We start from the raw sequence: 13,809 nt of genomic DNA, 5'->3' as shown, positions 1-13,809 counted from the left end.
TTTTATCGCCGCGCATCGCCGGAATTTATCGCAGAGATAACGTGCTATTAGCAACATTTTTCTCTGAAGCGATAACATTTCCGACGATAGCGGCAAAATGCGTGAATATCGCTGAGAATACAGCGATATTCATGCATTAACGCCAATAGGGTCTTAGCCATAATATCCACCTCCCATTGGATACAATGGCTACGAACTGGTCTGAGCAGGTGTTAGGTTTTGGAGATATTCGCGCTTAGCGCGAATATTTCCATCGCTACGCCTGCGTTGATAATAGGCGATAGCGATGTTTGCGACTGTTTTTAGTCACTAACAGGTTGGGTACGCCCACTCTACATGTCATTAGCGATAAATATCACTGACATGCAAAGCGGGCCCCAAACCGCTCGCTATCACCTAAAAGCGGTCGCTAACAGGCTGGGTACGCCCATTTTACATGTCATTAGCGATAAATATCACTGACATGCAAAGCGGGCCCCAAACCGCTCGCTATCACCTAAAAGCGGTCGCTAACTGCTGTTAGCGACAGCTTGCTAATAGGGTGATAAAATTATTGCCGCTTAGCGGCCGAAAACGGCCGCTAAAGCAGCAATAATTTCATTTTGCCCGCCTTGATAATATGCCCCTCGGTTCCCCAGCTCCAAGGTCGACCGCCCTAGCCGTTAGGCCACATTCACAATGTCTCCCCACATTTGAAAGGTTTAACCAAAGTTTTCTTTGACTGAATACCTTTGCAGTCTGTACTGCGACCCGGGTTCAGTAAAGTCCATGAGGTCCAACTTGACTCTGAGTCGGCCCCACTTGCGTCTCAGACAATACTTCTCCCGCTTTCTGCTCATTCACTCTCATGTCTGCTATAAACACTAAAAACACTAATGTTGTCTGCACTTATCATTCGTGTCATTCCTAGAACTGAGAGAGTGTCAAGTTATTCAGATAACGACCTAGATATAACACCTGACGCAACACGTGATCTGGGACAAATGTTCACTTATCATAATGTCAAGTCCATCAAAAGAACATCCATAGATAAAACATCAAAAGTGGGCAGCCCAAATTGACGTCCCTTCCTCTCCCATTTTCTTAAAGATTTGAATTAAACACATATTTGGTGTCTGGATTCTGTATCCAATATTCTGAAACTATGTCAGAGATTTTCATCTCTGATAATAATTTAGTATTTAAGGACCACCACGTGTCCTCTAAAGTGGATCGAACTTCACCCATGTCACAGACGCAGATCGAAGTTCCGAATGAGCTCGGCACCAGATTCCATCTCGACAGAAGAAGCCTCGTGCTAGACTCCCCGAGGCTCTGTGAAGCATTCCATTCCACCGTCACAAACCCGTGCCAGTACTATGTCTTGCATTGATGCAATCCACTAGCTCTTGGCGCAGTGCTCGAAATAGCTCACAAGCGACTCCAAACAGACAACAAACCCTGTTGTCTAGGTACGCGCACCTCCTCCGAAACTAAGGGCCATATTCATGAACACATTTTCCCATAGACACAGAATGGGCAAAACCCTTTCATGAATCAGGCCCTTAGTCTTGTTAATTATTTCATTATTAGCTAGAACTAGCATAGCTATTCGAGATAGCACGGTGAGGGCTTAAGGTCTATAAATTGGGATGTTTTCCCTGTTTATATTTTCATTGAAAGGCTTGCCTGTTTTTATTATCTTCTGTGATGTTACCAATATTATGTGTAAGTCTGGGCATTTTAAAATAACTATTTTAAAAATAAACATGTTGAAATACACATTGCGTTTCTAGTGATCTTGAGTGTGTAAATCATTAATGAACGGTGGTCTGTTAGTAGCTCAGGAGCATTTATGAAAGAAGTGTGGTTCTAGGGAGATACAAAGACCTGTTTTTCACATTCAGCGCTGGTGCATTGAACTAAGTTCACCCGCTCACCCATGGGAGTGAAAACAAACCTTGCAGAGCCAAGCCAAAGACACTGGGGCAGATTTGTTAATCTTTCTCGCGGCGCAACGCTGCTGCCACCATGCTGCGCTGCACAGCATGGAAGGGAAAGGGAAGATATGCGCTGTATTTAACATTAAACTCCATATTCCTGTCCTTTTCCAGCACTGGCGCACCTTTGACTGCCAGGCACCAACACAGACACCTTTACGTCATGTTGCAAGGGTGCCAGCGTTGTCGGCAGGATTGTTTCTGTGCAGGAAGAGACACCTTCCTGTCCAACATTAATCCTCAGCAGCATTTTCCTCTTTCTATGTGTGCTGTAGAAAGAGGGAAAATGAGGAGAAAGTGAAATATTTATCCTCGTAACGCCTCACATGAGGAGTCGTAGCATTTTGACACATTCCCAGGTCTACCACTAATGGTAAATCTGGTGGAACAGCCTCGCTGCACCCATAGAAACGCCTCCCTGGTGCACAGTAACACACGGCAATGCTTGGCGCTTCTTTGCATTACTCCAGGCGTATCAAGCTGGCCTTGCGTGGCTTGATAAATCTCACTTAGGTTTTGCGTCGCCCGGGCACATTAAAGACACACTGCAGAGCTCTGCACAGAAGTGCCCACCATAGACCAATTATGGCTGGAAGTTGCTTCGAAATTGTCGGAGGGGCGTCCTGAGAATTGGTGATGCTGCAGCCTTGCTGTGAAGTGCTGGTACTGAACCGTTCAAGGTACTGCAGCCAATCGGGAAGTTGTGATATTGAACCCTTCACTGTACCACAGCTATCGAAGATATGCTGGTGTTGAACTGTTCGAACGTTAAAGCTTTTCCACTTTAGATGAGTGCTGTACATTGCAGCACACATGCAAAATGGGAAGCGTTAGAAGAAACACATTTCTCCTTTTTAATGCCTGCTTCAAAGTGACATTACTTCTGTCCAAACCCCTGTGTACTGTTGCAGTAACACCGTCAACTGGGTGCACCTATTCGGGAGTGGTACAAGCTGCATCTCAGTTATAGTCACACTACTACTATGTATTGTAGAGAGTCCAAGGAACTGAGCCTTGGGAAAGCAGGCAACGATTAGGAAGGGGAAATAAGACTAGTTCCCTTGAGACATATACAGGATAAGCTAAAACTTAGCTTTAAAGCAACTAACGATAAAATCATGAACTACTACAATTCTAAACATAAAGTACACATCAATTTATTAAAGTAACAGAAATAAAAACAGTTTACATTTATACATCATACAATTACTAAAAAACAATTAAAATTTCAACTAATAATACAATCTATTGTGACCTGCACAATGCAACAGACAGACAAAAATTTGTTGTAAAACGTAAAGAATTGTAAAATACAAGTGATACATTCAATACTACAATTTCATCACTCCCTAGTTTTATGGCCGCAAATTTGTATATCAACAGGGCAGGAGAGGACTTGAATTGTACAGGAGTTTGGCGTCGACGCGTTTCGGTGGTTCTGAAGCGAATATGTTCCACCTTTATCAAGACTAAAGTTCGATGTCTGTTTTGTTTCAGGGTCTGTACAATTCCCCTACAATAGATATACATACAATTAATCTTCCATTTTCACAAAAAACGATCACAGTTATCATACTTGGTTGGTACTCCACATTTGGATGATCTTTGGTTAGCTACTCATTCCTATTACAGAGAAAGTTTTACAACTAACATAGTACATTCATTAGCTTCCATTTTACTGTCATACTATATCTCTGCAATCTCCCACATAGTTTGCTATTGCACGAATAACCAAGTCTAAATTGCTAGGGATTCAACAGATAAGAACACAGTCACTATTCCTGATCACTGCTTGGATACAGTGTTGCCTAGTCCCTGTGAGATTCTTTTGGACTAACTCGGAAACCCACGGGGCCATTTAAGTTCTATATCCCTAATTGGGTATGATGCTGCAAAGATCCTAATCAGGTGCTGTCAGAATGTTACTGATATTTTCATGACTGTAAGGACCCCCTGTTCCTATTTAATGTGGGATTGGAGTGCATATGGGAGACTTTGAGGCCGTTCCACTCGTATATTAAAGCGGAAAGGCTCCTAGTACAGCTTGCACTATTGGATAACCCTGATGCCATTGTAATACAGTTAATACAATTTCCATCTTACCGGTGTGTTTCTGTGCGATGTGATTAGCTGATGGGTCTGTTCTCTACCACGTTTTTAAGAAGTAAAATAGGATAGATTCCTGTAAATACAGATGGTTATTATTAAAGGTGTCTGCAGGGATAAGAATTGTATGTACTATGTGTGGCACAAGTATAGTGTATTGAATGGGTCTATACTCCTAGGTTGTATGATACACTGTATTATTACCATGAAAGGGTTTAAAATCCTCACACTGGTCTAGAAAGGATGAGGGTGTCTCTTTACAGAGATAGATAGAAAACCAAAAAATGATACCTGTATAATCTCTTCAGAATGTTGAATGATGTCACTTTATAGATTACGACGGTGTACAAATTACAATGGTTCCTGAAGGAGATCAATCAAGTTCCATCTACTTAGAAAAACACACAGAGCCGCTCGGTCAGGGAATTGTTTTGGTGACACTACTGGATTGTGTTTGTAAGCCCTAAATACACGTACCTCTAAAATCGAGTGGAGAATCTTCTCCAATATGGAAAGAAGAACGTTTACGTTAGCGCGGTTTTGCTGGAAAATGATGGGCGCTTGACACGTCTTTCGCTGTCAGGTAAAGCTGATTTTTAAGGTGGAGTGCTCTAGCAGTTTCCTCGAGCGGGAATACAATCTCCCCTGGTAAAATTTAAAATAAGACTATTAAGTCTTTTGAGTCTTATAGCGGGGACATGAAGGATTCGCTTATAGACTAATGCTAGGGAATCTGGGCTGTAAAAGTCTTACCTCCTAAAGCGGATCAATCACGCTGCTTCTGGGAGTTCTGGTTCGAATGATATGAGGCCCGCGAACAACCTTGCTTAAATGTAAGATGTTCTGATGTGATTGGTCTGAACCAAATTGTTTGTAGACCAATCATGGCTACTTCTTTCGAGGTTAAGTATTTGCATACTATGCTTGCAGTGCGCTCAATCCTATTGGTTGTTTATTTTTCGAATGGACACTCCCCTCTGAGGTTTAGTGCAGTTTCCACTAAGGTCCTCATGTAATGTTTGCATACTACGCTTGCAGTGCGCTCAATCCTATTGGTTGTTTATTTTTCGAATGGACACTCCCCTCTGAGGTTTAGTGCAGTTTCCACTGAGGTCCTCATGTAATGTTTGCATACTACGCTTGCAGTGCGCTCAATCCTATTGGTTGTTTATTTTTCGAATGGACACTCCCCTCTGAGGTTTAGTGCAGTTTCCACTAAGGTCCTCATGTAATGTTTGCAATGGGTGCCCTCTTTATAACATCTATTCTTAAAACCAAGGCTCTTTGTTGAATAACGGCCCTCGCTATTATTGCTGGTTAAACAGCGTATTATCAGTTATATTCTCAAAAAACTCATAGTTATGTGTGCCGCCCTAGCTATTATTGCGGGATGTACGGGTTGCTGTCCTTTGTCTCCTAAAGGACAAACCCGCTAATTGTACTGCATTCCTTAAAGGGAAACCTGCTTCATTATCCTAAATATGGGGTGGTTTCCTAGGATGAAATAATTGCAGCATACGAGATATGCTTGAGCTCTTTGTCAATTCTATTGAGGGGAGTGTCCATTCGAAATATAAACAACCAATAGGATTGAGCGCACTGCAAGCATAGTATGCAAATACTTAACCTCGAAAGAAGTAGCCATGATTGGTCTACAAACAATTTGGTTCAGACCAATCACATCAGAACATCTTACATTTAAGCAAGGTTGTTCGCGGGCCTCATATCATTCGAACCAGAACTCCCAGAAGCAGCGTGATTGAGCCGCTTTAGGAGGTAAGACTTTTACAGCCCAGATTCCCTAGCATTAGTCTATAAGCGAATCCTTCATGTCCCCGCTATAAGACTCAAAAGACTTAATAGTCTTATTTTAAATGTTACCAGGGGAGATTGTATTCCCGCTCGAGGAAACTGCTAGAGCGCTCCACCTTAAAAATCAGCTTTACCTGACAGCGAAAGACGTGTCAAGCGCCCATCATTTTCCAGCAAAACCGCGCTAACGTAAACGTTCTTCTTTCCATATTGGAGAAGATTCTCCACTCGATTTTAGAGGTACGTGTATTTAGGGCTTACAAACACAATCCAGTAGTGTCACCAAAACAATTCCCTGACCGAGCGGCTCTGTGTGTTTTTCTAAGTAGATGGAACTTGATTGATCTCCTTCAGGAACCATTGTAATTTGTACACCGTCGTAATCTATAAAGTGACATCATTCAACATTCTGAAGAGATTATACAGGTATCATTTTTTGGTTTTCTATCTATCTCTGTAAAGAGACACCCTCATCCTTTCTAGACCAGTGTGAGGATTTTAAACCCTTTCATGGTAATAATACAGTGTATCATACAACCTAGGAGTATAGACCCATTCAATACACTATACTTGTGCCACACATAGTACATACAATTCTTATCCCTGCAGACACCTTTAATAATAACCATCTGTATTTACAGGAATCTATCCTATTTTACTTCTTAAAAACGTGGTAGAGAACAGACCCATCAGCTAATCACATCGCACAGAAACACACCGGTAAGATGGAAATTGTATTAACCGTATTACAATGGCATCAGGGTTATCCAATAGTGCAAGCTGTACTAGGAGCCTTTCCGCTTTAATATACGAGTGGAACGGCCTCAAAGTCTCCCATATGCACTCCAATCCCACATTAAATAGGAACAGGGGGTCCTTACAGTCATGAAAATATCAGTAACATTCCAACAGCACCTGATTAGGATCTTTGCAGCATCATACCCAATTAGGGATATAGAACTTAAATGGCCCCGTGGGTTTCCGAGTTAGTCCAAAAGAATCTCACAGGGACTAGGCAACACTGTATCCAAGCAGTGATCAGGAATAGTGACTGTGTTCTTATCTGTTGAATCCCTAGCAATTTAGACTTGGTTATTCGTGCAATAGCAAACTATGTGGGAGATTGCAGAGATATAGTATGACAGTAAAATGGAAGCTAATGAATGTACTATGTTAGTTGTAAAACTTTCCCTGTAATAGGAATGAGTAGCTAACCAAGGATCATCCAAATGTGGAGTACCAACCAAGTATGATAACTGTGATTGTTTTTTGTGAAAATGGAAGATTAATTGTATGTATATCTATTGTAGGGGAATTGTACAGACCCTGAAACAAAACAGACATCGAACTTTAGTCTTGATAAAGGTGGAACATATTCGCTTCAGAACCACCGAAACGCGTCGACGCCAAACTCCTGTACAATTCAAGTCCTCTCCTCCCCTGTTGATATACAAATTTGTGGCCATAAAACTAGGGAGTGATGAAATTGTAGTATTGAATGTACCACTTGTATTTTACAATTCTTTACGTTTTACAACAAATTTTTGTCTGTCTGTTGCATTGTGCAGGTCACAATAGATTGTATTATTAGTTGAAATTTTAATTGTTTTTTAGCAATTGTATGATGTATAAATGTAAACTGTTTTTATTTCTGTTACTTTAATAAATTGATGTGTGCTTTATGTTTAGAATTGTAGTAGTTCATGATTTTATCGTTAGTTGCTTTAAAGCTAAGTTTTAGCTTATCCTGTATATGTCTCAAGGGAACTAGTCTTATTTCTGGGTCCAACACCCCACTTCCTTTGACTAACTCAAGGGGTTCCTCTCTCTTCTTACAAAACGATCAGGAAGGAACAAGGTAATTAGTGGGTGTAAGCAGAGCACTGTCGGCTTAGTATGTAGAGACACTAACTTGCATTCTGTTATTGTAGTGTGGAGTCCTTAGTTCTAGTTCTCTGTATTAAGGTACTTTACCTTCTGGTAAAGATAAGCTCTGGGCTGGACATTCTGGTACTGAGTTGTGTTCTTGTTGGGCTCTGAGCCCGCACTCCCTGCCTGAGAAGCCGGTGACTGCTCGCTCTCACTACCACTAGGAGTCATGTGTGGAAGGGGCTGTACTCGGCCCGCTGTGCGGAGCCACAAAAAGAAATAACCCAGGACATCAAAGGCAAACTACCTCACACTGCACTGTTGTGGACTGGTAGGCTCTGCTTGGCCATGCACCACCCCCAGATGATGTCTGACAATCTGTGTGTGTGTCAATAAGTATATGTGTGTGGTTGTGTGTGTGTGTTTATGTGTCAATAAGTTGATGTGTGTGTGGTTGCATCTGTGTGTGTGTGTGTGTGTAAAATAACATAGTACGTAGATTTTCTTCCACTTTTCATCCTTTATGAAGGTTCATTTATGACTGCTCAATAATCAATGCCTCCTACAGGTTACTGATTTTGCTTTACGCCATTGTCACAGTAACTTTTCTATTTCTATTGCTTTCACAGGACATGCCCACCTCTGGTCCACACAATGTCAACAGAGTTGCGTTAGGGTACTTGCCACATGTACCAGCCTATGAACAATTGTGGAAGCAACACCACCCGGAGCGCGCAGTCCCTTATTCCAGTGTTCGAGACCTGTTTACGACTCCTTTACCAGTGCGGAGTGTGCACCGGATATCCTCTGACAACTCCAACCACATCTTAGAGGGTCAACGATGGACACTGAAGAGGCGTGTGGTAGAAACGCCAGTGGCACAGTCACTAGTGGAGCCTAAGAGGCATCAAGCTAATGATGACAATGGAGACAGGCAGGAGCTTCCCCTGAACTTATCTTCTAAAAGAAGGGTCTCTGAGCCCGCTGGACGCCAGGATGTCCATCCAGATCCTTCGAATGCCTTACTGTGCACCACCCCAAGGTTTCTGAACCATGTCTCCACCCTTTACCCCCCTAATCATATCCAAAAGATTGAAGGACCTCTAAAGGACCAGATTCATGCCACAAAGCCCTGCACAAGTGGACGTTCTTCTGAAGTCAAGAACGCTGCAACAATCACAAGCGCTCCGCAGTGCATGTACCTAAGCAACTCCAATAGCCAAGTGAATCTAAAAAAAGACTGTCTTGAGAATGCTAAGTCTGGAACGCACTCGTCACTGGACCTCACCAGTCGTCGAGCTTGTATGATGCTTGCTCCTGAGAGACTGGCGGGATGCTACAGTGCCCCTTGGGACGACGACCATCACAGCCTTGCAAAGCCTCTGCCACGTGCCTCGGCAATGCGAATTATCGAAGTTACCCAGCCCAGTTCTACCTCCAATGCAAGGCCCATAGCTGCCAAGCCTGAGGGCCTCTTCAAAGCATCTCATGTGGGTGGAAGACCCACCTGTCATAAATCAGAGCCCCAGCAGCAAGCCCAATCAGACCCGGCCCCAAGGGGGGTAGCCTACGTATTCTCGCCTTCCTTGGTAAAACAGAAGTATTCATTTAATGCTGGGACTGGAAGTACATTGGTAGCTGCCTCCACCAAGCCAGAGTTAAACCCACCTCTGTATAGTATGACCCAACAAGACCATCCATTGACTCTTGCAACCTCCCCAGGCTTGCCGATAGAAATGTCCGAGAACGGGACGAGCTTCCCAGGATCATGCCGAGTCAACAGCCGAAGCCAGCCCACTTCCACCGGAGGCTGCAGAAGCTCTGGTTTGACTCCTCTTGGACTTATCAACACCAGCGGCCATTTTGAGCAATGCAGCCTTCCGGGTCATACGTCATCGCCGAGGACTGCTCAGGAAAGCAGATTATTCGAAGACATGCTCCAAAGAAGAAGTGAAGTAAAGCCTTGGTGCGAGCAGCCATTAACCAATGGACAATGGTCCTTGGAAGGGAACCTCCCAAGACATGAAGGGAAGGTAGACCTTCGCTACGACGACAAAAAGCCAACACAAGCGGTCAGTTATTTGTCTGGAGCCCTACAAAAATATCTACCTCTTGAATCCCACCTTAAACAGGTGTCTGGGGCTTGCACTGGGGGGCAGAGGCAGACCATCTCCAGTCAGCACCAAGGACTTGCACTCTGGAGCCCCTCCAGCCTGCAGAGAGACAGGGTCACAGGACAGAAGGGGTCACCACGCGTGCAGACATTCTCTCCTGCTGTGGTGTCCTGGGACTGACAGGGGGTTGGGAAGATGAAAGAGTGAAACACAAGTTCAGCAGTATATTTATTTTTTCAGTTTTGTAAATTGCTTTTACACTGATGATAGTGAATGTCAAATGTTCTTGGCAATACCAGATCTAGGCACAAATCTATTCGAATGGGTGCAGCGTCCAGATGAAGACCACGCAAAGGCCTCGTTAGGATGTTAAAGCTGTCGTCTCCTCCAAGATATGTAGAACAGAAGCTCATCATGACTCTGAGGAAACAAAGAACTAAAAAAACAGAATGCTTAACTTAGCACCAGTTTAAGTGACACTGAGCTGGTAGGGCTGTGTGACCTCATATCTTCAGAGAGTCTGGCTTCAGCCTCCCAGGCTGGCGGTGGTGAGTTGTGGCTGTGGGAAGAGGCACGTTGCCAGTAGCTCATGTCCAGTGTGAGGAGAGGTCCACGTCGCAGTAGAAGACAGCAACGCCGCGGGCATTGTGGCCCAGAATTACGGGTTTTTCATGCAACGCAGGAAGACATCTTGCTGCACTGCCCTGCATGAAAGGGAGAGGGCAGGATTGCGCTGTATCTATAAAGATATTGCACATTCCTGTCCGCACCTCGTGCTGGTGCACTGAGGCATCATTTATGAGGAATTGGCATAGAGCAGCAACGCAGGTTTTCTAGCAGCGCTGCCCTGTGCCCTGTGCCAATGTGAAAGGGCTATGAAATATGGCGCATTGCTGTGCTTCCCCCCGTGATGACCACACTTTGCTGCTAGTGTCAACATAGACCCCCTTGCACTATGGTGTAAGGATGCCTCCGTTGCGAGCAGGGGAAGGGGCACCTTCCTGCCCAAAAACAATCCCCTGAGGTGTTTTTCTCTTTCCATGTCTGCCTCAGAATGCAGCAGACATGGAAGAGAAAAAACAAGGATAAACAAAAATATTTGTCCTGGTTACATCTGCTCTGGAGAGGCGGAACGTTATGGCGCTGCCCGTGTTTATGTGATTAAGTAAATCTGGGCAGAGTCAAAATCCATGGGTGTTGCGTGGGAACACCCAAAGTACTTCTCATACAACGTCTCCATGACGCAGATTACGGCAACGCAGTGACTTGCGCTGCTCTGTCTTACTCCATATCTGTGAGGCCATCGAAGCCACGCAGATTGGATTTCCGTTGCCTCATAGATAGGATTGAGAGGCTTACGTGGCCGGAGCATCCAAAACAAGTGACGCTCCGACAGCGCAGGCCTGTTGTAAATAAGCCCCTATGTGCTACCTAATGCCAATGCAAGCACCCTTGCTCCGTGGAGCAAGGGTGCTTCCTTGTTTTACAGGTAAGATTGTTTGTGTGCAGGAAGTGCAAAAAGAACAATTGATGGACTGAGTGCAGAACAAGGTCATACATTCACCTCAATACAGAGATCTGGGCCTAAATCCATAATTTTCTTGCTCACCGTGCCATTCCAGTTTGGACCCAGCCATATGAAAATCAGTCTTGACCCTGCGCCCAATGGGAACAGTCCAGCCCAAATCGCAGGCCAATTCTCCCTGGACTGGAATCAAGCATCCTAGGACCGGTTTTGGGCTTTTCAGCCAGGATAGCTTGACTCCAGTGGCATGGTGAGCACGGGACCCAAGTCTGGGCATACCTGTCCCACTCGGGGTGACAAATGCAAAAAGAACAATTGACGGACAGAATGCAGAACAATGTCATACATTCACCCCAGTACAGAGATCTGGGCCTAAATACATGTTCGGGCTGGACTGTTCCCATGAGGCACAGGGTCAAGGCTGATCTGCATATGGCCAGGTCTAAACTGGGGTGGCGTGGTGAGCAAAAGAATGATGGATTTAACCCAGATCATTTGACTGGGTGTGAATGTTTTGATTTGTTCAGCATTCCATCCATCAATTGTGTGTTTTATGTGTAGGAAGTGACATCTCCTGCATAAAAACAATCCTCTGAGGATTTTTCCTCTCCAAAGTGTGTTGCAGAATGCAGAACAATATGAAAGAGGAAATGACGAGGAGAAATAAAGATATTTTTCCTTGTTGCACCTCCCTTGGGAAGGCGTAGCATTACAACAAATTCCCAGGTCTACCAGTGTCATTACATCTGGAAATACCTCAGAATACATGGGTGGATGTGTGAGAACACCTACTTGAGCTGCCTTGGTTCCAAAGGATTTGCCAAACACCGCAGGGCCATCCAGGCTGCCTCTGCATGGCAAGGTAAATCTCATTCTGGTTTTGCGTCAGCTTGCAAAATGTGTAAATCTGGGATTATATTTTTGCATTACACAAAAGACATAAGTTATCACCGGGCCTGAGATATCTGCAGCCAGTTCTCTCAGGGATTACTTGATTCAGCCAGTTTCAATGTAGGCTTATAAAACTGTACACAATGTGACCCAAGTGAAAGAGGAGAATCATTTAAAATAAACCCATGTCAAACGTGCTTTACTATGTACATTAAAACCTATTCTTAAAAATGGTCCAGTGACTGTGTTCAGAATAGTTATCTGTTTTGTTTATTTTACAGACTATTAATACTCGACCCTCAGCACACTGGGCGCGAAACCATCTGCCTAAGCATCAACCCAGCATTAACATAAAACTTGGCCCTAACTCATGGAGGTCATGCAGGTAGCAGTCACATTAACACTAGGCCCAAATCACATTGAACCTGGGCGCATGTATGCATTTAACATGTGCCTGACTCTAGGCATATGAACCTCAATATAGGGCAATCCCTCCTCGCGGCATAAACATGTAGATTGGATGTCAGACCTTACCTCCGGGGGCAGGAGCACCTGTAAATGAGTTTCACGACCTGTCTGGTACCCTAGGCACAACAGGTAACAGGCAACCAATAGGTATCAATGCCAGTTCGCTCTTCAGGCGGCTGCCCATTCCAGGGCCGAACTACAACCTATACAGGCCGAAATGGAGGCACATAAAACATTATGCCCTATCACGAGGTCTATTAAGATTACAAGTCATGGGGGGGGGGGGGCGGGCGCCGACCCTGTGCCCCGTTGCCTTCTCCACCCTCCACACAGGCTAGCGTAGCCCCCACTCACCGAGCTCCTGATGTCCTTGTAGGGTTCTGTAGGGCTCTCCTCCGGGGTAGGGGGCAGGCACCGAAAATGTGCCTCGAGGCCCCTGCCGCACGGCGCTTGACTGACGGGGCTTGCGGACTCCTTCTGGGCCCCCTTCCTGCTTCCCCCGGGCCCCTCCTCACTGGCTGGGTGCCCCGCAGGAGTGCAGACTTCCTCCGGCTGGCTTCTCTTCTGCCGAGGCTACTCCATGTGATGGCAGGGCTCCCCCTCCACATGGAGCCCTGCAGGCGACGCGCTGCTCTCGTGGGGGGCACTCACCAGCCGCCAATCAGGGTGTGCCTCCGTCGACGCGGCAGCCAATCGGTGTGCGGCGGCCCTCCCCAGGCTTTGGGCTGCCCGGTCGGCAGCCAATCCCTGCGCGGCCTTCCGGGGCACGGCTGAGCAAGCCAATCCATGCGCGGCAGGGCTGGGGGCGCGGCTGGTGACATCACCGGCGCCCCAGCCACGTGATGCTGGCCGCGTTGGCTTTGGGGTCTATCGCGGCCCTTTCCTCACTCCTACGGCCCTCTCCTCACTCCGGGGGCCGCCGCAACGTTACTCATAGCAACGCGGGGGGGCCAGATGTCCTCAGGTGGCGCGGGGCAGCGTCAGTACTCCGGGCCGCAGCGGTGATTCCTCAGCGGCGATGACAGTAGCAATGAGGGGTAGGCTC

At 45.6% G+C, this 13,809-nt stretch overlaps 1 protein-coding gene across 1 annotated transcript in view; it reads left to right on the top strand.

Moving 5' to 3' along the window:
• Nucleotides 1–12,527, top strand: part of LOC147725690 (uncharacterized) — a 132,689-nt gene extending 120,162 nt beyond the window's left edge. Inside the window, exon 6 of the mRNA XM_086964353.1 lies at nucleotides 8,396–12,527. Within this exon, the coding sequence (XP_086820479.1) occupies nucleotides 8,396–10,060 (1,665 nt within the window). The 3' untranslated portion in view covers nucleotides 10,061–12,527. The remainder of the gene's footprint in view (nucleotides 1–8,395) is intronic.
• The last annotated feature ends 1,282 nt before the right edge of the window (nucleotides 12,528–13,809 follow it).

Source organism: Lissotriton vulgaris, chromosome 3_2 (genome assembly GCF_964263255.1).
Source record: "Lissotriton vulgaris chromosome 3_2, aLisVul1.2, whole genome shotgun sequence".
NCBI lineage: Eukaryota > Metazoa > Chordata > Amphibia > Caudata > Salamandridae > Lissotriton > Lissotriton vulgaris.
The sequence above is the reverse complement of the archived record's forward strand: the minus strand, read 5'-3'. Positions and strand labels throughout refer to the sequence as shown.